Source organism: Silurus aristotelis (assembly GCF_946808225.1).
Source record: "Silurus aristotelis genome assembly, chromosome: 2".
NCBI lineage: Eukaryota > Metazoa > Chordata > Actinopteri > Siluriformes > Siluridae > Silurus > Silurus aristotelis.
In genome coordinates this window covers 8,173,116-8,196,406 of record NC_139575.1, presented here as the reverse complement: position 1 = coordinate 8,196,406, position 23,291 = coordinate 8,173,116, and the positions used below count along the sequence as shown (strand labels likewise).

At 35.3% G+C, this 23,291-nt stretch overlaps 1 protein-coding gene across 1 annotated transcript in view; it reads right to left on the bottom strand.

Moving 5' to 3' along the window:
* Positions 1–446: 446 nt before the first annotated feature.
* The window catches only part of brinp3a.1 (bone morphogenetic protein/retinoic acid inducible neural-specific 3a, tandem duplicate 1), a 60,850-nt gene continuing 38,005 nt past the window's right edge, over positions 447–23,291 (bottom strand). The window contains exons 6-9 of the mRNA XM_083566964.1: positions 13,062–13,167; positions 12,444–12,680; positions 8,595–8,817; positions 447–2,210 (exon numbers count right to left, since the gene is read on the bottom strand). Of these exons, the coding sequence (XP_083423090.1) occupies positions 1,094–2,210; positions 8,595–8,817; positions 12,444–12,680; positions 13,062–13,167 (1,683 nt within the window). The 3' untranslated portion in view covers positions 447–1,093. The remainder of the gene's footprint in view (positions 2,211–8,594; positions 8,818–12,443; positions 12,681–13,061; positions 13,168–23,291) is intronic.

Below are 23,291 nucleotides of genomic sequence, written 5' to 3'. Positions count from 1 at the left end.
TAGCAACTTTTAAAAAGATTGTTCCCTTAAGATTTCTCATTCACTCTCAAAGAGGTCCGTGTAGAGAGTCAAGGTTTGATGAGTTTTACTGCTTAGATGAGATTGCACCAGTGAGTATTTTAGATGAACATAGGGACCTGCTGAACTCCAGGGTTTAGGTTGGCTTCTATTATTTTAATTGTTATGTCAAGCAAACCTTTTTTTTTCTTTCACCCAAAGAGCTTAATGCTACAATCAGCACTTTAATCACTAGAGGCAAAAACAATGTGACACTAAGTAATAGACCTCTATTTATATAATCGGACCATCTTGAAACACATCTGGAAAGCCTACCCTAAATTTTGATTGTGATTGTAATTGTGATTGCAATTTACTTAAAAATAAAAAGATTCTGTTGCTCAACCCTACTCTAATCAAACCTCCTGAAACCAAGAATTCAGAGACAGTGCATAAAAATTTCATTTATTTAGTGTATTAACAAACCCATGTTCTGTACATTTTTATCGACATTACCTCAGTAGTATTTCACAAATAATATGTTTATAAATATAAAAGCACATAGAACATGTAGTTAGGACATATGCCATTTTTTTTTTAACAAAATTATTCGTATTGTCATAATGCATTTGTACAAATAACTGAGAAATAGTTCTACCATCAAATTCAACTTCTGCTGAAGCAGATACAGTTATATGCGAGTGTTACAGGATTGACAGATAGTGCTGTACACATGAAAAGGGCTAGATTCGCCCCCGAAGGATGGTCCGATTACACTGATTTACATGGGTACTGTTTTGTTATGCACATGATTAATGGAAAAAAAAAAAAACAGTACTTCGAAACAAAAACACAATTTCAATGACTTACATTTAATCTACTGATAATAATCAGTGGTATAAAAATGAAATTGTACTTGTATACTGTAAACTGTAAATGTGGATTAAAAAATGAATAGGCAATGTGTGGACTCCGTTTGTCCACTGAAAGTCATAGTTAATGTTCCTTAAAAAAAATGATAATAATTAATGAGTGGAATTCTTCAACGTGTAATCTGGTTTATGCTTAAGTGTTAGAAATGGAGTGAAGTGTCTGATTAGCTACATAGTTTAGTGGTTTCGTACTCCATTGAGTTGGGCTGCTTGGCACTAAAGGCCTGTAAAGCAGACTGAATTCGGACCACGTCATTAGTAGAGAGTTTGAGGCGATGGCGAAGTAAGCAGGAGAACAGGTCCAGGGGCTGTTGGCCCGGTGGAGACAGTCTGTTAACTCGGTCTCGTATCTCTAGCAGCTGCAGCAGTGCTGAATCCCGGGATCCTTGTGTGTATGGATAGTCCAGCTGCAGGATCAAGTCCTGGATTGCTTCAGGATCAAAATGCATGCTGTACCCAAACAGCTGCATGTTGTTGATTTTCATGTAACCCAGATTCCGTGAGGAGTCCATGTATTCCAGTGGCTCATAAAAGACCGTTCCGTTCGCTTGCGCCGGAGCTGTTTTGACGCGACTCCTCAAGTATATGTGGACGGTCTCAAAAAACGTCTTCCACTTGTTCCCCAAAGTGAGTGTCCAGTTATAACAGTCAAGAGGTATATCTAACCTGGTCCTCTCCCAGTCAGGGTAATTGTTCTGGTCTATGGGCATGATCCAGCTCTCTGAGTGACTCCCTCCAAATGGGTTGATGTAAATAGACAACACAGGTTCCAAGGTGCTGTTCTTAGTAAGGCAGATCTGGAGGGAAATCCCCAAAAGCATGTGCACATGACTGGATTTAAACTTGTTGCTTTTCAGCGTCAGAAGCATCCTCTTCCTCCATGAAGGGTCAAACCAGTTGTTGAGCCTCACGTCGTTGCTAATGAACATGGCATGGATGCTGATTCGGCTGTCTCGCTTCTGGAGGAGATAGCGCAACTCTAGGTCTTGGAGATCAGTCTCAAATCCGATGTAATTATCTGTGGAGTCAGGGATGATGTTTCGGCACAGTCCTTGACTCAGGGTATAACCTGGGTTACAGCTGGCACACCTGGATCGGTTCTCATAGGAGCAGGAAGAACAAAGAGGCCCCTCACCCACCATGCACGGGATGATACCTTGGCAGGATGGGGTCTCATGCTGACATGAACAGGCCCTTCTTTCTTCCATATATGTACCTAGCTGATTGTTTTCGCTGCAGTACATAAGGGACAGGATGTAGTTCAGCCAATAGTTGTAAGATCTGTTGGACGAAAAAAAATATTATTTTTTTTCAAAGTGACATATTTCATACAAAACCATTGAATTGATGAGACTCATGAAAATCTGTATAACTGTCCTTTTGAATAAACGTAATCATAAATATTCGTCATCAAATGTGCTAACCGGATTTGATCAACAGAACATCTTTCATGCTGTAATACAAATAACAGGAGATCATCCCCTCCTACGCCACAACCCACCCATCAACCCAGTTTCTCTTTTCTCCAAGCAAACATGAAAGGAGACTGTGGTATGTAGAAAGCGCTCTAATGGGAACGCTTCTAGTTGTTCAGGGCACTGAACAGGAAAATCAGAAATGGTGGTCAGTGTGCTCACAGCACATATATTGCTGACTTGTTCTCTTTTGTAAATGCGCTACTGAATTGAAGACATAAATCATGTGCTTACCCTTTTTTTTGGAGTTCTATTATCTAGTGAACATACATACATATTATGCGTATATATTAAACTATGCTTAATTGGATATGGATATGTTATATTTAGAAATTGCATAGCATCATATTTTTTGTGTTGTGTTGAATTAAACCGAAATCTGCATTGTAATGGGGGCGCATCCTATCGCATTGCATTGGAGCTGCTTTATATGTATCTTTATTGTATTGTATTATTTGCACTCCTAATATATAACTTAGGAATATAACGGTACACGTATTCGTAGCGAAGATCTTTGATACTGGGCTTGCAATCCTTTTTACGTCCAGAACATAGTTACAATCTGAGTTTCCCTCAGGGAATGTATTAAGTGGCGGACCACAAGTTTGTTTAGTCTCTGCCTTGCACTTTCAGTGCATTTTTTTATTATTATTATTAAACTAGAGAACATACACAACAATGCCAGGGGTATAAAAAAAAGAAAGTAGAGTTAGCCCAGTGTCACTCGGCTACTCACTCTGAAATAAGATTTGTTTTGCACATGCATGAAAATGCTAAAGAATCCATAGCGCTAGCTTTAGCCAGGAACTAGGAAGTGACTAGTGACTAATGCTAGCACTATGGATTCTTTATATTGTTTTTGTCCAGCTTCAATAATTTGTCTTAAAAGGTTAATCCTGTCAATTCCACATATCGTGGGAGTGAATGAATGAAGGATGGAAGGAATGAAGACATTTGTAAAAGTATGCTGAAATACGTAGAACAGTTAAGTAGATCATCTTTAGAAAATGTGATATTTAAATGTGAACCACACACACACTAGCATACACATCTGTGTTACCCAAATCCAAACTACAAGCAATTTTATGTTTTGCATTTCGACCGTACCATTGTACGGAACCATGACTTAAAAACTGAGGTACGTAACAAACCGTCAATTTTGTGTACGTTTACACCCCTAATATACCCCTAATAATATTTAATATAATATATATATATTTTTGTAGACAGAGAGATTAACACAGACTTAATTTTCAAATATATATATATATATATATATATATATATATATATATATATATATATATATATATATATATATATATATATATATATATATATTACAAGAAAGAGATTAACACAGACTTCATTTTCACATCAAAAAATTCTCTGGTCATAAGTTAGGACTATTGGGTGAAGAAGACAGCCCAATTCACTGGTATTGTGACTAGGAATTATTTTCTCACACTGCTAGAACTTTATAAATGAAATCCCAGCTTGACCTACAATGCTCATCCGAAATCTATTAACAGTAGAACAGCATCGGAGCATGTAGGAGAACTGTGATTATGGTAGTGGCAATTGCAAAAAGCACACAAAATGTAAGAATTTTGTCGCAGAAAAGAGTATGTTTCTTTAATGTGGCGACCTATACCTGTATATGGATATATAATAAAGGTATGTAATAAAGGATGAAGTACAGTTTCCAGTTACCATTATTGCAACAGGATGCTATTTCATGCCTCCTAATTTTTAAAAGGTAATTTTTCACAAGTGTTTGCTGGATTAAACTAATTAATGAGGTAAGCTAAATGTGTTGACTCTAAAAAAAAAAAAAAAAAAAAAAAAAAAAAAAACACGACTGGATTATTTATAAATATTTTTAGATCTATTGTTCTGTGGTTTTTAACCAAGGTCAGGAATGGTCCAGTTTTTAGAATTTAAATGGTTGCGAGTTTAAAAACAGCAATCAGCAAATGTGATTTGATCTTTCTATTAAGTATTTAAAAAAAAATAATAATAAAATAAATAACTATTATTTCATTATTCAGTTATACAGATTGGGCAAAATTGTGCTCTTAGTTAAGCATAATTTAATCAGGGTTAATAGATTATTTGGAGATTAGATTAATTAATTGTAAAAGTTAGAAATTTGGAGCTGTCTGTAGGTCAATGTAAGAACAAGCAGTTTTTCAATAACTCTTCTACAAAGGTTTGCTTGGAGAAATCTGATCAGAAATTCCCATATTCACTGTTAGGGCAATAAATCTAAATATGCCTGAGAAGAAGATTTGCTGAAAATTGTAGCATTTTTTGGGTTTTATACAAATTTCCAATAGGAATGCACCTGCAAACCGAGCTATTTTTAGAAGACATGGCAGTATTCCTTTCATCAAACATAGGTGGAAGTTACTGGAACATCCTAGACACTACTGGAACCTGGACAGAATAATAATAAAAAAAAGACCCTTTTTTTTTTTTAGCAAGTTTAGTTTAAAAAGTAAAATATTTATGCACAAACATCCGAATCATTATTGAGATGTAGAGTGAAGGATTCTTGATGTTTTGGATTTTTGTTGGATTTTTTCCCAAAAGCACTAGGAAACTTCTTACATGAAATCTTTTCATTAAAATCTGCCTGTTTTTTTTGCTTTGAAAAAAAGAGCACCACTGCTTGGTTGTGTGCATTTTATTAAGGCTGGACAATATGAGAAAAAAATATACACAAATATAGTATCATGATACTAGATTGGAGATTCCTATAATATACAGTGCTCATCATTATGTATTCTAGCTAGCAACCCCCCCCCCCCCAATTTATTTATATTAAATAGAAAATAGATTTATTTCGGCAATGATTGAGGTTTTATAAAATTACAATCAATTAACTACATCCATTAAATACCATTTCATTTGTAACTTTACAATTATACAAAAACTGCATCGCTATATTTTAAAATACATCAAAGATATGTTTTTAAAAGTGTATTATGAAATCATTCATCATAATATCGATATTACATTGATATATCGCCCAGCCCTACATCTCATGTTTAAGGATCATCCCCGGACAGTACGCAGACAGGAGAAGCCACAATCATGTGATTCTCTGTAAATGCTACACATGCTTTTTCTACAAATACAGATCTCCAACCTACTAATGGAATCTATTCTGGTCAAGAGGTCTGACTATGGCCCAGTTTAACAACCCTGAAAGTGAGTTTGGTGTATGACTGGAAAACCAAATCTTATCTTTCATTATGTGCTTTTCATAGTACAAGGAGATTTTAACAATCTGGTTGTTACAACCAGATTACAACTGGTCATGATTGGACTTTTCAGTAAGACAATTTATTCTGAACATGCATCCAAAACCACCAAGTTCTGCAGATTTAACTCTTTGACATGGCCATCAAAGTCCCCTGACCCCTCATATATAGCTTCTATATTGACTATTATAAACATATATAACATTACTTTCTTCATTCTTAGACGGTTAGACTTACAGCACAGTAAAAATTCTGCATTTCTCAAAGATACTTAGAAAGCTTGGGTCAGAGTGCAGGGTCAGTCATGATAGAGCATCCCTGGAGCACAGAGGGAAAAAAGGGCCCACAAGTGGCAGCTTGGCAGTAGCGGGGGTTGAACCCAGAGCTTTAACCACTGAGCTTTACCACCTCACATTAATTAACTTTATTTAATTATTAATTAAATTAATTATTGACCTGACTGTATGGCAGGATTTTAATCTAGACATCATTCAACAATCAGAGAGGGCCATTCAGTCCACTTCTTTTTTTGATCAAACTTTAATAACTCCACTGAGATTGCTTTGGCAATCCTGCCTTATAAATCTGTCCAAATAAATTCTGTCCATATGCTGTTCTTCTGATGGCCCAGCTTTTAAATCAGGAAATCACAAAACACTGTGCAAAAATGCTTGAAATGCCCATGATGTGTATATATGCCAAGATGTCTTCAGCACAACTTATATAACGTGTCTTCAAAAACCATGGATGCTCTATACACTGGTTTAACTATAGCAAAGCAGAGGGAATTCTGGGAAGAGTGTTTTGTTTGAGTCAGCCATTTCAGTCAGCTTCTTAGAATGTATTGAATGACGCCGGGTATCTGTAATCAACACGAGTTACGTGATATGCTAAATAATGAGATATAAACTGAAGAGAATATGGTCTGTGCTCACTCAAATTTATAAACACGCATTTGAATAGATAATACTGAAAAAGAAAAATCCAATTATTTAATTAATGTATTGATTTTGAAGGTTTAGTGTCAAGTCCTTAAAAGAACATTAATTTCTAATCTAAATATGATTTTTTAAAGAAAATTTTTATTTTATTTTGCATTGAACAAAGGCACTGAATAATAAAACGAATTAACATTAGAATCACTGAATCTTTTTTTTTTATTTTTTTTTTTCAGATGAAAGTATACACACCAAATCTTCACATTTTGTTTTATTTACTGAACACATTCAGATTTTGCTTTTGTAATAGTATGCATTTTTTAAAGAAGGTTTGCAGCATGGATGGGGATTTCTGCACATTCAGCCACAATAGCATTAATGTGGATAATTAAGGTAAGATTGGAATGCTAACTTTCATCCAAAACGATGTTCAGTGGGGTTGAGGGCAGGGTTCTGTGCAAACTATATAAGTTCTTTCACTCTAGCCTCAGTGAATCATGGTGTTATGGAGCTCACTTTGCACACAAAGGTATTTTTATTCTGGAACATGTTGAAACCTCTTGGCTCCAGTAAATACATTTATAATGCTACAGCATACAACGTTATTTTATACAAACTTACGGACGGGACTAAAAGTGTAATTGCATTTAAAAAAAAAAAAAACATATGTCCAGTGTGTCTAAGGATGGATTTATTTTGTTTTAACTCAGTTGTTGCATAAAAGTTAACGATGTGTTGCATCTATTTATAAAAGGTGTTCATCGGATACAAGTTTGCATTTGTATCGCAATGCACCATTTTTAACATCTTTTTATTGGTAAAAACTTCATTCTTTAAATAGAATTATTAGTAGATGTGCAATACTTTTATTATTAATAAAGTGACCAATATTGTGTGACCAATATTTTTTGGTTTATTCTCACTAAACTGTTTCTCAACTGCCTTCTCTCAGCACCACTGCTTTTACAGTACAGTACAGTACAGTACATTCACATGGAAAAAAAAATTAACATGGCAGAGGTAGAGCTGTCTCTTTTTGGAGACTTAACAGGAAAGAAACATCTGGTTTTATTTCATTATTTTGTATTTATTATTTTTTTGCCTGTATGTAAAATGGCCATGTGTTAGAAGTCAGAAAGCACTTAAATAAATGTATGATTTGCTGTCTGTCTGAGCCAAGAATATAAAAGCAAACTATTTACACCATATTGAGTTGCGCAGCATCCGATTTTTTTCATTGCATCATGCTGCATTGAATACCATTGTGCTCGCACTGCACCGTAATAGGGGTGAATCGTATCGCATTGAATGCGTTGCTGCTTTAGTTATATCCCTGAAATACTCTTTTACAATTAAAACCAATTCTATTCCTTTTTGTTAACCAGCTCCTTCAATTCAAAGCATTGCATCAAATTATTTCAAACGAATTGATCCATTTTTCTTTCCTTACACGTTTACACACTCCCACTACATCACTCTTTAGATGGTGAGATAAAACTTACTCATCCAGTTACACTAGGAATAATAACTGAAATCCTCTATGATTTGAGTGAGACTGGGATAGGAGCCAATATACCAGCTCTAACATGATTGTTCTTCCCATACCTGACCTTGGATATGACCCGGACAAAGTGCTTAAATGCATTACCTAATTAATATGTTCAAAGGACTGACCTCCCGTGACCCTGTATTACATTTGCTGTGAATCTTTGCAAAGACGAGAACAAAGTTATGTTTTTCTTTGCCTCGTAGCTCAAAGACTTGAATTTTCCACTTCAAATCAGTCTTTAGCTTATTCTTTTGCACACAAGAGACATGAGCAGATTCAGAGGACAGTAAAAATGAGCAGGGTTTGAGCACACTCGCTCCTTTTTCGTTACAATAATATATTTATTTCCCCGAGTACAAACAGTGCAAGATAATTACAAAGCCTTGTCATGCAGGACTCATGCGGCATAAATTCATTTCTCTGACATTTCTTACCTCTCTTTGGGCACGGATATTTTGGGCTGAGTTCGACACCTCTTGCTGAGAGCGAAAAGCTTGCTGACAATCCGCTGTGCTTTGCCAAGGAGCTGTCGAGTGTTAGTCTCCAGCAGCTGAAAGCGCTGGTGTACAGCCGGGTCCATTTTCCAAAAGTACTTTATAGCAGATGTGTTGAGAGCGTAGAATGTTGGTAATCTTCGCACAAAATTCTGGAACTCTTCTAGAAACCAGACAAGTGAAGGAGGATGAGTGGATTGAAGGATTTCCACATGTTAGAAAAATAGAATCAATCTCATTCCAAAGCTCATGTTTGCCAGTTACTTGCAGATATATTCACAGATCATTTCTGCTTGGGAATCGGTCAAAAAAATTTATATTTATTTACAAATGAAGCTTGATCTAATCATATATGCTCTAATTTGCATAATGGCAACAACAAACACATTTCTGTATGGGGAAGAATAAAAATATAGCTTTTTTGTATTTAGATACAATATATATATATATATATATATATATATATATATATATATATATATATATATATATATATATATATATATATATATATATATATATAATTTCTTTATTATTTCATTAACAATATGCTAGATGTTAATTTTTGTTTCCGTATAAAATCTAACAACAAGAATCAACATTTTGTGGCATTCCTCTGTGATAAACTTTAAATTACAGATGAGAATAATTTAATAAAAAAAAAAAAAAAAAGTGTATTCTAGTAAATGTAGTATATACAGGTTTCGATTTTAATAGATATTTTAATGGATAAATTGATAAATGCACTATATAGAGAAAAGTATTAAGACACTTGATTTTTTTTGGCTATATGTAGTTGGATGTAATAACATAAACATTTTTCCTTCACTTGAACTAGAAGCCCAAAACCTATTCCAGCATGATAATGCATCTGTAGAGAAAGTGAGCTCAATGTAGATATGGTTTACATGGGTTGAAATGAAAGATCTTGAGTGGCCTGCTATAGAGCTCTGACATCAACTTAATGAACTAGAATTAGAACGCTGACTGCACCCCAGGCCTACTCACCCTACTGCACATCAGAACCAGACTTTTGTGTTAAGGCTGAATAAGCACAAATCCTCTAAAGCACACTCCAAAATTTAGTGGAGCATCTTCCCAAAAGATTGGAGGTTATATAATAAATGGAGACTAAATGTAGAATGGGTATTCGAAAAAGCACATAGACCCTTTTGGTCAGGTGTCCATAAACTTTTGCCCAAATGGTTTATATATATTAGGAAGTTTAATTTGACGGGGCCAAGTGGGTGGGGTTTAAAATCTTACCTTTCATATTTTTTAGAATTGAGTGGTAAAAACAGTGAAATAAAAATGAGTAAAATGTAATAAATGCCTAAGCAAGTAAGAGAACCTTTTCTTTTGCAAATAAACATAAGGGCATTGTTAATAAAACTGCCCAGTACTGTCATCTCTAGATATCATCTAATTGTCCTTGAGCGGAAAAAACACTCAACCGTAATACAAGATGACAAGATGTATGAGTAAACACATCTCGGGTGATGGGAATTTATTTCCATTGGCAGCAAGTAACAAAATCAATAACTGCATCATATAAATTCTCTAGATAATGCTAGATAATACCTAAGAAGAAATTTGTTCAGTATCTCTAATTAATATCAAAGATGCTCATAAAAACTTAACAATTACCAACTGGTATCTAATTGATTTTCTCAGCCATATCAGATAATTGAACATTTTTTTAATTTTCACACTTTGGTAAAGTTAATCATGTGTAAACAGAACAGAGAAGATGCACTCATTTTAGAAATTTTAGCATATATATATATATATATATATATATATATATATATATATATATATATATATATATATATATATATATATATATATAGACAGAGATTGTAAACCTCAGCAAAGGAGAAAGGAGTGACAGGTAAATCACTGGCTTATGCTGGGTGATTATTGCTTCTCTGTTAACTTCACAGTCATTAGGCAGAAGATTTTACAGCCTGTTCCAGTAGCTACAGAAAGTGGAGCTCCAATGACTAAACCCACTTGTAGCCAGTTCTGGCCCAATGCCCAGTGCAGGGAAATCGATGCAGGCCGTGTTTAAAATCCTGTCTTACAGCAATGATAATCAATCGCTGGAAACACTTATCCCTATTTTTCCGGTTATCACAAATACAACAAGGTGACCCTTTTTATTTAAATATAGTAACAGAATCGAATAGTGCAAACAAATTAACTAAATTCATCAATGCACTCAGTCCCAGTGGTTAAAAAATAGCTTTTAAAAAAGACCAAAAAGGAATGATTAAATGTATTTTGAATGATGATCATATGTGCTATAAGCATTCATCCCATATTAACTACCAAATGACTGAGATTTCTTCTACAACCTCGATTCCAAAAAATGTACGCACTGTGTAAATGTAAATAGAAACAGAATGGAATCGTTTGCAAATCTCAGAAATCCATATGATATTTACAATACAACAAAACAAAAAATGTGAAAATAATTAAACTAAGAATATATACCATTTGAAGGACAGAAATATGGTCATTTTGAATTTGATGGCTGCAACAGATCTTAATAAGTTGGGACAAAGCCATGTGTAGCATAATGTCTTCTGTCTGTATACATCTGGGAACTAAGGGTTCCAGTTGCGGAGGTTTTGGGAGTGGAATGTTGTCCCTGTGTGTGTCAGTTCTGGGTGTCCTTTGTTGTAGTTTTCTTGTTGCTTGTGCACAGAGAATCTCTAGATTCTTTGAAACTTTTAAAGATATGATGTACTGTAAATAATGAGATATTCAACTGGTTTGCGATTTTATGGTGAGGAACATTATTCTGAAATTGTCTGAAGACTTCTTCAAGTCTTCTTGAAGTCTTTTACACATGAAGCTCTGCTCATCTTTACTTTTTAGAGGCTCTGCCTTTCTAAGATACACTATTTATACCCAATCACCTTACTGGCTTGTTGACAATTAAACTAATTAGTTGCAAAATGTTTCTCCAACGGTTTAATTTTAATAACACTTAGTTTTTCCACATTTTGTTGTACCATCTTAACTTTTTTGAGACCTGTTGCAGCCATCAAATATAAATTGACCTAAAAATGACTTAAAATTATACATTTTCTGAGTCCAAACATGTATGTTTTCTATGTTTTATTGTGATATGGGTTTATGCTAAAAGTCATTGCATTATGCTTTTATTTGTACTTTGTCCCATTTTTTATTTTTTTTTTTTAGAATTGGGGTTATTATGTAACATGCCTCTATTTGTATTTTATTTTTGTATTTTATTTGTATATTATTTATTAATATGCATTAATGTATTAGATAAAATAATCTTTCCACATTAAAAAAAAAAAAAAGGAAACAGAGGAATTCACTTATATTAAGTACTTCTTGTATGCAAAGGTAAAATTATAGAAAAAGTCCGTTTAAATGTTTGACGTTCCATTTAATGTTGACAGGTCAAAATTTGATGAGAAGTTGAGGAGAAACATGCTGTGAACACAGACCCAGGTGCTAAATTTCATAGCATTGACTCTACTGTCTATAAAAAAAGGTGTTTGCTAGTTTACCCACAATACTTACGTTAATTGACTTATTTAAAAAAAATAAAAGCTTATTTAATTTATCTGTTTGCTCTTATTCTTGCTCATTTTCTGACTAACGCTTTGCTGTTACCATCAAAAGCTAATCATTTTGCCATTTTGGCCCATTTTATCTACTTTTTTGTATTACCTTATTAAGTGGCAAAACAACTAAGAATAACCACATCGACTTGCAAACAATTATTTGTTTAATCTTTACACTTGCCTGATTCCTCAAACTCATGGTTGGATTGAGCCCAGGACTCTCTGATGTGCCTCAGGCTGTCCTGCATGGCCTCCAGGTTCTCAGTGGGGCAGTTGCACTGGGGGAAATCCACAGTGCACTCACACCAGCAGTCATTGTCCTTGCACCTAAATTGGCCCTCGGAGTGACAGCTGATGTAGCTTAGGGCTGCTTGGACAAACCGGCTCTTCAGGTACCGAGGCAGAATAGCCTGAAGCCCTGAGGAAAGAACATAAGCACCTTTCATTAAGGACCACAATCAAGGGCTACATGCCACATACATTCAAGGGAGCGACTAAACAGGTAAACAAATGTCAGCCAATTTAGAGCACGGGATCTTGAATCAGTACTCAGGGCCCTTTACATTTCACATAAATGTAAAAATGCCATTTCTAGGAGGGGAATCTATTAGGGTTAAGAATAAACCTTTACAAAATAATCGTACACAATATGTCCAAATTAATCGATATGTATAATAAAACCTATAATTCAAAGATTTCATTTACATTCTAAAGCAATTTGATTAAACACCCCTTTTCCTTCAAATCAGACAAGTGACTGTGAGTGACAGTTTGTTAATGAAGTGTTGCCAATCCATACCTTGTAAATAAATCTTGTTCTCCGGACTCTGAACCAGAACCGAACTGACAGAATCGAGGTTGTCATAGTTACTGCATCCTAGAGGGCCCGTCCTTGTTTCAGTAACCTGAAGAGAAAAAAGGAGTCATGCCAATGTTATACACACCTACAATATAAAAAACAAGTTTTTCTTTCATTGTATTGTATTTACTGTACATACAAGACTGTTGTGTAGAATTGAATAATAATAACAAGATGTTGTGCTTCTATATACATGCATATAGTGAGACTGTCAGTGATTTGTCACATCCATTACTATACATGTTTTTAATGTCTGGTCCTTGACTTCAATTGGAACAGAAAATGAATGGGATAAAAACAAAGACAAATTTTAATAAAGTAGATGAATAACTGAAGAATTTACAATGTAAGAAAATATAATTGTAATTAAATTCTGTAAAATGTAATTTACAATAAAAGTAGAAATAGTATATAGTGTATGCATACTGTATGTACACACATAAATACACACATTAAGAAGTGTGTGTGTGTGTGTGTGTATTTGTGTATACAAAAAGCAGGTTTTGATAGTAGGATTGCTGCCTTATGCTGTAACACAAAGTCTCAGGTTCAGTCCTGAGCTCTATATGTGGAATTTTGAGTGTAGGTTTTCTTTAGACTGGAGGTGAATGAATGAATGAAGCAAGCCACCCAAAACAATAACATTTAAATTATTTAAACTTGTATTTAACATACTAAACATATTAACATGACAATGAATGTGGAACCAATGTATATACACACACACACACACACACACACACACACACACACACACACACACACACACACACACACACACACACACAAAATAAAGCCTAAAAACAAAATATCAAATTAAAAATTCACAGTTTATTGTTCATTATTTAATGTTTCCCTCCAGAATAGACTCTGCATTTTCAGTTCAGTAGGACTTTAACTCCTATAGTGTGTTAAATGAACATCCTAAAAGCCCAGAATGTTGTGTCCAATAGAGAAATCGCCAAGCAAGCACATTCTAAAGTGGCAAAAAAGTATAGAAATAGGATAAATAGCATCTTCTTAGTCAATGACATTACAATCACCCTTTACTCATCCACTTGTGCGGGAGACGCAAGACCATTTTGAGCAAACCGTCACCACGCTTTCTTGAATTGATAAAGTCAAGTGAGCTTGAAATGCGAGTTGAAGCTCTCGCGACCTAAAAACTGCTGCGCGTTGCAAAAAAAAAAAAAAGCGGCTTGCTGATGCCAGATAGGAAGCGAAGGTATGCCTGGAAATATACAAATGTACAGTATGCTTTGTATTTTAATGAACTATTTCAGCAGATCCATTATAGCATGGAGAGCTGGAATATCTGTAGAGAAATTGCTGGAAGGGAAGAAAAAGGAAACTACTGATGTAACACTATAAAAAGTAGATGAAGTCTCCTGCAAACACAGTGAAGGGTAAAATCCTCTCATCTTCACACACAGAGCCTGGAGAAAACAGCGAGCGTTAACGGAGCAGCCGCGAGTACGCTCCTATACATCATTCCACTATAGACTAAACAGGCACTTGTTTCACTTTGACATCATTTGCCAGGCTCCTTCTCTAAAAATGTGGTGGAAAATATTTGTTCATTTAGATTTTTTTTTTTTTTTTTTTTTTTTTACAATGCCTTGTAGAACCGGGGTCTTGATCTCAATCACTAACGAGCAAGCAGAACACAATCGTGGCAAGGAATAACAAGTAAAACAAGGCAAAGACTCAATCCTCTTGCTTAAACACTGAATAAAAAAGCACACAAAACATACAGATATATATATTATGAGTATGAGGATAAGCATACTGTGAATAAAAGTCCTGAGATGAGCATAATCACAGCACCAGTTCTTGTCATGTTCCCAAAATATCATGTGAGAGTCTCTACATGGTAGGAAGTTAAGCTGCAAATAGCACTAACCACAAAAAATGAGGGAAGGGAGGAGAAAAAAAGCATGAGTAGAAGTTCAGAATCGTGCCGAGGTGCCGTCGCTGGCAGGTCCAGAGGGAAAAGGGGAGAAAAGGACATGCAGTTCAGCTTCTGCCTGCACTATTCATTGTATTGCTTCCTCTGAAATGCCACAGTGACATCCAAAGTCCATGGCTATATTCTGCAAACCCAACATGCCACAAAGAATACATTGACTTTTTGATGGCTGCTTTGTTGTGTTTTAGTGGACATGTCCTGGAATCTGGAATGTCTTTTGAAATGTACATGCAATCACAGTGTTAGCTCTCAAAAAACAAAACAAAAAAAAAAATGATGAATGATTTTGCTGATGTAACATACAGAATGTAACTTAAAAATGTGCTTTAACAGGAACATAAGCACAGTAATGTGACCTGACGTATGTAATTTTAGCAATTATTTATGCATTAACGAGCATGTCACATATTTCAATCAATATGATTGATGTTATGTAACATACAAAAATAAAAGCTCCCAATAGCTTTAGCATATCTCCTAGCTCCTGATAGTCACTTATCTAACGTAGCTAGAACCAATTTTTGTCCCTCCTCAAGATAATGTCCTAAAGATATCCACTGTATGGTAGAAAACATCTGGCTGTTACAAAGCTCTGACACTGAAGACCTCATACTTAAATGTAAAATAAACATCTATTTAAAGAAAATCTCACCATATCAATAGCGATACATCATTTTTTCATCTGATATGATAACACTATATGAAATCTGTGTTATTCACCTTAAATGATGATGTGTATTATCTTTTGCATACCTTTTGGATATTTACTTCTGCATTGGACGCTCCTGATGCCAAGTCAAATTCCTTGTGCGTGTAAGCATACTTGGTAATAAATCTATTTCTGATTCTGACTTTTGCAAGCTGCTATTTCTTCTCTCTTCTGAAGTATACAAATAAAACATCAGCATTTCATTTAAACTAAAGACTACTATATGTACAGTACAGACCAAAGGTTTGGACACACCTTCTCATTTAAAGAACTTTCTTTATTTTCATGACTATGAAAATTGTAGAGTCACACTGAAGGCATCAAGGGCTATTTGACCAAGAAGGAGAGTGATGGGGTGCTGCGCCAGATGACCTGGCCTCCACAGTCACCGGACCTGAACCCAATCGAGATGGTTTAGGGGTGAGCTGGACCGCAGAGTGAAGGCAAAAGGGCCAACAAGTGCCAAGCATCTCTCGGGGAACTCCTTCAAGACTGTTGGAAGACCATTTCAGGTGACTACCTCTTGAAGCTCATCAAGAGAATGCCAAGAGTGTGCAAAGCAGTAATCAAAGCAAAAGGTGGCTACTTTGAAGAACCAAGAATATGACATTTTTCAGTTGTTTCACACTTTTTTGTTATGTATATAATTCCATATATAATTCCACATGTGTTAATTCATAGTTTTAATGCCTTCAGTGTGAATCTACAATTTTCATAGTCATGAAAATAAAGAAAACTCTTTGAATGAGAAGGTGTGTCCAAACTTTTGGTCTGTACTGTATATTTTATCTACTATATTATCTCTCTCTCTCATATATAAATATAGAAAGACATTGCACTAGACTTGCTAATTAGCTTGTACAAATGGTCACTTACAATTAAGTCACACAAATATTCAGGGAGAATCTGTAGTATAGGGATGTGCATCTCTATATCTCAGGCCAGTGCGATTCGCATCTCATATCCTACGGTACAATACATTTGCAAAAATGCAAAAAAAAAAGAAAAAGATTAAATGAAACCAGATGTTCTCTTATTGTTCTGTCTCCAGGAAGATGCAGCTCTACCTCTGCCATGTTAATCTATTCTATGTGACTCTCAGGACACACCTCGGTCTCTGTAGTGTTGTAATACGTCATATTCACGTAGCAGCACTGGTGCTGAGAGAACGAGCATGAGAAACTGTTTAGCAAATCAATCTACATATACATATTGGTCACAAATGAAATAATAAAAGTTTAGCAGATCTACAAATAATTATAAATAAATATGTTTTTTTTTTTTTATGTGTGTGCATATTTACATATGCAAATATGTAAAAAATGCCAACTTGTATCCTACCAGAATAGACAACAAATGTGGATAAAAAAAAACCAAAAAGGCAGTGGTTGTTGTGAAAGGTGAAACCCAAATGCTAATCAGACATAATCAGGTGTGAACAAAAACTGTGCTGGTGGGATGTGTAGTCTCTTACATTTATTTTACATTTACGGCATTTGGCAGACCCTCTTACACAGAGTGACTTAGAACCGAGTATTAGAAAGTATTAAGGCCTTACTCTAGGGCCAAGCAATGACCGCATGGTGGTTCTGAGATTTGAACGTGTGACCTTGCAATCCAGAGTCCAGTAATTTAGCCTCTGATCTACCACCTCCAATGTCTCTTGGTGCAGTTCTAACAATTGAAAATGTCTTATCACAGAAACCCTCAAAATACTTACATATAAGATGTTCGATTCATTCAATACAATACGCTTTTATTTGTATTGCACATTTAACAATGGACATTGTCTCAAAACAGCTTTACACAGAAAATCCGGAATAAAGAATGAATATCATTGTTCTTTATAATCGTAAGTTTGTTTCTAATAAGCAAGCAGGTGGCGACTGTGGCAAGGAAAAACTCCCTGAGATGGCATAAGAAAAAAACATTGAGACGAACCAGACTCAAGAGGGAACCCATCCTCATCTGGGTTTTACCGAATATCTATTTAATACAGTTAAACATGTGATAAGATGCAACCTGTAGTCCTGAGCCATTGTAGCGGATTGATTAACATGTGCAGTGGATTACACTGTTTTAATGATCCTTAGCTGCAGCTTTATGGAAGGTAACAAAAATCAGGATTGTACTGTAAATATGACTCTGCCCTGATAGTTCATGTCTGATCGATAATACCCAGAACCCCTGGAAATCAATTGTTCTCATCCATGTGTGATAAAATACTGTGATGGAAAATCAGTCAATCCATGGCAGGCGCTCAATGCATGTGAAAGATACACAGGCTCAGAGATGGAGTGCAGAGGAATTGCTGAGTGGAGGGGTTTTTTATTTGCACAACAATGAGAAAGGCAAGGAGAGATAGGGTGTGTTTCTTTCATGCAGCACCAAGTCCCAACATCAAGCATTCCTTTTCTGGTGTTCAGTCAGAAGTGTTTAATGTACTGCCACTCTTCTTCCTCCAAGCATAAAAGTTTTTTTTTTTTTTTTTTTGCCAGGAAATACTCTTCCGGTCTCATTTTTCTTGCCATAATGTCTTACAATGTACTATTTAGCTACAATAAAGTAGGTTTCGGTGACATTCACTAGAAAGGGGGAAAATGTAGTGTGTATCGTTCAATATAAATTCTTCTTCTTTGGGATTTATCGATGTTAAACGATGCCCTATGGCACCAAATTTGTGCATACTGTAATTTCCGCACCCATATATAAGCCGCACCCACTGAATTTTACAAATATTTTTATTTTTAACATAAATAAGCCGCAGGTGTCTACACTAATGTACTTTACACAGGCTATAACAAAAGACACGTTACGGGTTGTAACGGGTGAAATATGTTACGCTTCCTTTAGGAGCATAGCGGTATTTTGGGAATAGCATGCCACTGCATTTTCCTGCTATTACTGCATGTGTTCAAGACGAGGATTATGTCCTTATTATTTTCTGATGCTCATTTCTAAGTTTCTTTGACTAACCCGTAACGCTGTTGCCAAGAAAAATAAAAAAGCACGAGTTTTGGAAACCTGTCTGTGCTTATATGATTTCTGTTGCAACTGGAGTTAGCGAGCTCTCCCTTCACCCAGACTCCACGCGTTACAACGGCTTGTATCTAAACAGTAGCCTACCAAGAAAGTCATTGTTCACTGTCTTCCTCCTACCTTTCACAACTATTTCTTTCTGGAGGTTATCTTTTGGCATCGTCGTGCGTTTAAAAAAAAACAAAAGTTTTTTTTCTCCCGAAGCCGTGCAGCTCAGAACACAGGTGAGGTGCGTTTTTTCGTTTCCGTTCAGAAATTTCATTGGTCTAATGTTATGTCGTTTAGTTTTTGGCTTAAAGTTTGTGAAACCGGGAAAAACCCAGGAAAAATTCATAAATTACCCGCTTCGTTGTTTAAGCCTCGGGGTTCAAAATGTGGGAAAAAAGTAGCGGCTTATAGTCCGAAAAATACGGTAATTGTGTCATGTTAACATTCAGAGATTGTTAAGAGCGAGCCATGGTAGAAAACAAACACAACACAGACAAAATTTCAAAGATAGAAGGACTAAAACCTGCAACAAGGAACAATTATTACAATGACATGCACGGAAAAAGAGAAAACAAAGAGCGTAATGAAAATTGAGGCGAATATACGAGCACTGATTACTGGTGAATGTGAAACAGGAGCCCAAAAAAATCACGTTATAGTTAATTGAGGTGTAATGACAATCCTGATAAATTGCTTTTTTAAACTGTTAACTTTAAAAATATCCGCTAATGTTAAACAAAATAATGAGTGAGCTAATTACATTGGCAAAGATCTCAAATCCCATAAATGCCACTCCGATTGAAAAACTGCTTGACATTACAAATTTTCCAAGAGTTTCCTTTCCTAACAATAAATGAATAAATGTATGACATCCCTAAAATATATTTAATATCCCCCTGATATTAAAATCATGGCTTTGTGAATATGTTAAAAATAGTCTGCAACTGAATCTAATATATGGTTATTGCTTGGGCTTAAGGCCATGGTGCTAACTGTAAAGAACTGCTTAGCCCAAGATGTGAGGTAGACGCTATTAGCTATTTAAAAAGCGGGACGGGGTGCATGATAGGTCCCACCCAAATTAATGTTGCAGTGGATGTTACAATCACACATCCAATAACGCTATACATCGCAAGGCACTTAACAGGGACTTGTACATTTCAAAAGACAAATACATACAAAGTGAACAGGGTTTGAGGTTGTTTTGTACTTGGAAAAATGAAAACCATGACAAATTATGTTAAGTACCAGGATATTTTATCTCAATACATGATTTTATCTGCCAAGAGGTTAATACATTGTCAATATTCAAGTTGTTATCCAAATAAATATAAATGGAAACACTGGTTAAAATTGTTTCTACGAGCCTGCTAAAAAAATAGATGCCCTTGAACTTGTAATAGTTTTATTGGTTATAATGGAAATAGTATTGATTTTAATAGAAAATGTAAAGATACCTGTGGGTTTTTATAATTTATTGTTAATTTAAATAGTAATATAAATGTCTTATGTACACCATAACATTTTTTTTATATTTTGGTAGAGGGTTAATAAAGAAATTGCAGGTTTGTAAGGGTATATGTAGTGTTTTTTCCTTTTATTTATTTGTAATTTTTATTTTTGCCCCAACAGGAAACTGTCCTAAACCTTGTATTCAGTACAGAAAGAGACCCAGTGTGTATCATTTTAAAAATGTTTTCATTAAAAAAATTTATATTACTACATTATTTCCTCATATGCAATTTAAAGCTCAAGACTGAATGTGTTGTTTACTCTGTATATCCATTTTTGTTCATGGCGACGAAGGGAATTTCAAATAATGAAGAATGAAAAGAAATGTGTTTCTCAACTGACCTCAAAATAGAGCCGCTCCGCTAATAAAACCAGATCAACGCCATTTCGGCACAGCATTGCGGGAGAGTGATCACAACCCAATCACTCTTGACAAAGGCTTGATTTAAAGCTCCTCTATGTCAAGGCTCTGACATATGAGAAGACAAAAAGGTTGCCTGAAGGCAAATCCATCTCCTTCCCTGACACTTAAAAATGATTCTTCCTCATACTATAGAAATCTCTTTTCATATTTGCCCTGAAGGCAAATAAAAGTAACCATGCTTCCTTCAGAAACCTCAAATAAATGATATTTTAGTAATTAAAAAAAAAAACTGTCACCTTTTGAGTGATATTTACTTTTGAGTCTTCAGTACAGTATATGTAGAAAACTAACAAAAAAAATCTAAACCTTACTGATGGAATCTTGATGTGTAAAACAAATTTGAGGGAAACTACAGAAGGATGACAGCAAAAACAAAAAAGTTTCATGACTCTGTCTAATAGGTTACACAAGCAGAAAATCTTCATTATAGTGTTTTATTTCATTTCTGTTCAATGAGTTGAAATAACTTTCATAAGTGGGAAAGCAGGGAATCGAGAGGAAAGCGTTCAGCAGGCAAAGCCCTGGCATTTAAATTCCTTTTATTGATGTGCCCATGCAATTAATTAAAATCCAAGGAGCTTCTACAGGGATCAGTAGATTAATTTTTAACACAGACAGATGTCCGACTTAAATTGAAAATTGGCTGAATGCAAATATAAAGATGGGTTTTTCTATGCATAGCAATGAGCGAAACGGCAACAAGGGCAAAGTGGAATAGAGCTCAGAATGTTCAGAAGCCTGGCCTTAAAATGAGGAAGAAAAAAAATTAAAATCACACCAGTCAGGTTTGCTTAGGTAAATCACTCTGCTTAGTTTAAATACCTTGGTTTAAACCCCTGCTGCATACACACAGCAACATGAAAGTGTATGTTCTATAGGGGAGAGAAGGGAAAAAAAGATCCCAGAACAGAAAAAAAATCACTTTAGTCAAGTTTATTTCTATAGCGCTTTTCACAACAGACATTGTCTCAAAGCAGCTTTACAGAATTTTAAGAGTTAAAGTGAATGGTGTGTATTTATCCCTGATGAGCAGCCATGTCGACTGTGGCAAGGAAAAACTCCCTTAGATGTTATGAGGAAGAAACCTTGAGAGGAACCAGACTCAAAAGGGAACCCATCCTCATTTGGGTGACATCAAGAGTGTAATTATAAGGTTGAATGTGTAAGGCAACAAGTTTACAGAAGCACTCATACATTCCTGCCAGTGCATTATTTACATAGCACTATTGACAACTTGATGCGAAAACAGCTTTACGCAATCCGGATGTAGATTTAAAGCTCTAATGAGCAGGCAAGAAGAAACAGCGACAAAGTAAAACTAACCTCAAACAATATGAGCAAGAAAAAAGGACCCACCCTTTTCTTGATTCATTCAATTTGCACTTTTAACAATGGACTTTGTCTATTTAAAGAGATAAAGTGTTATAAAGTTGTATATAAGAATGCGTAAGTTTAAGTCGAGTCAAATTCATTTCTATAACGCTTTTCACAACAGACATTGTCTCAAAGCAGCTTTACAGATTTAAGGTGAACAATGTGTATTCATCCCTGATGAGCAGCCGTGGCGACTGTGGCAAAGAAAAACTCCCCTAGATGTTATGAGGAAGAAACCTTGAGAGGAACCAGACTCAAAAAGGAAACCAATCCTCATTTGGGTGACATCAAGAGTGTGATTATAAGTCTTTAAACAATACAGAACACTGGAGAGTGAGAACTAACATGAGCACTGGAATGTAAGATTATGAGTAATGATCTTTTCACAGTCTTATCCAGACATTTGAGATTATGGAACCAGGAGCTACTGAGCAACTCATGAAATAGCTCAAGATTTGCGATCATCACAGATCCAACACCAGCTTGTAGACGCTTGGACAAGATGGAAAGTTTCACCAAGGTTTTACAGAACTCGTTTAATTTCCATGACCATATAGTCATTGGCTCTCTCTTGTAGCATAAGGTATCTCTGTGGAAACCCCTGTCTAGATCTTCTAGGTGAAATGTTGACTGTAGTATGTCTTGTAAGTGTATGTGACTAAACAAACCTACCACAAGAAACACATTTATCAACTTTTTTATCTGTATACAAGGATGTCAATAAATCTTTACCTGACTGCTAATAAGATGCGTGTATGTATGAACATGCAACCTGCCTTGCAGTGCAAATGTAAACCAATGCTTACTGCTGCTAAGAAATTTGAACAAAGATCTAGCTTACCTTCCATTTAAGCCTTATGTATTATGCTTGAAGATGTTTCTGATATAAACCTCATCCTAAAACAACATGCCCCCGCAATCACTGCTAAAATGTTAAGTTGCTCAAATGTGTGCAAGGCAGCTATGTAGATATGTTGTGACTGGAATTTGGTGTGTTTGCTTTGATGTAGCTTGACTTTGACTTGTGCCTGAATAGCACACTAATAGTAATAATAGTGCAGCTTTAACCACTGGTTAGATTCACAAGAGAGAAAAGACGGCACTCTCAATATTAACAAAAAAAAAAAAAGACTGAAATTAAATTGAGGGGGTGGA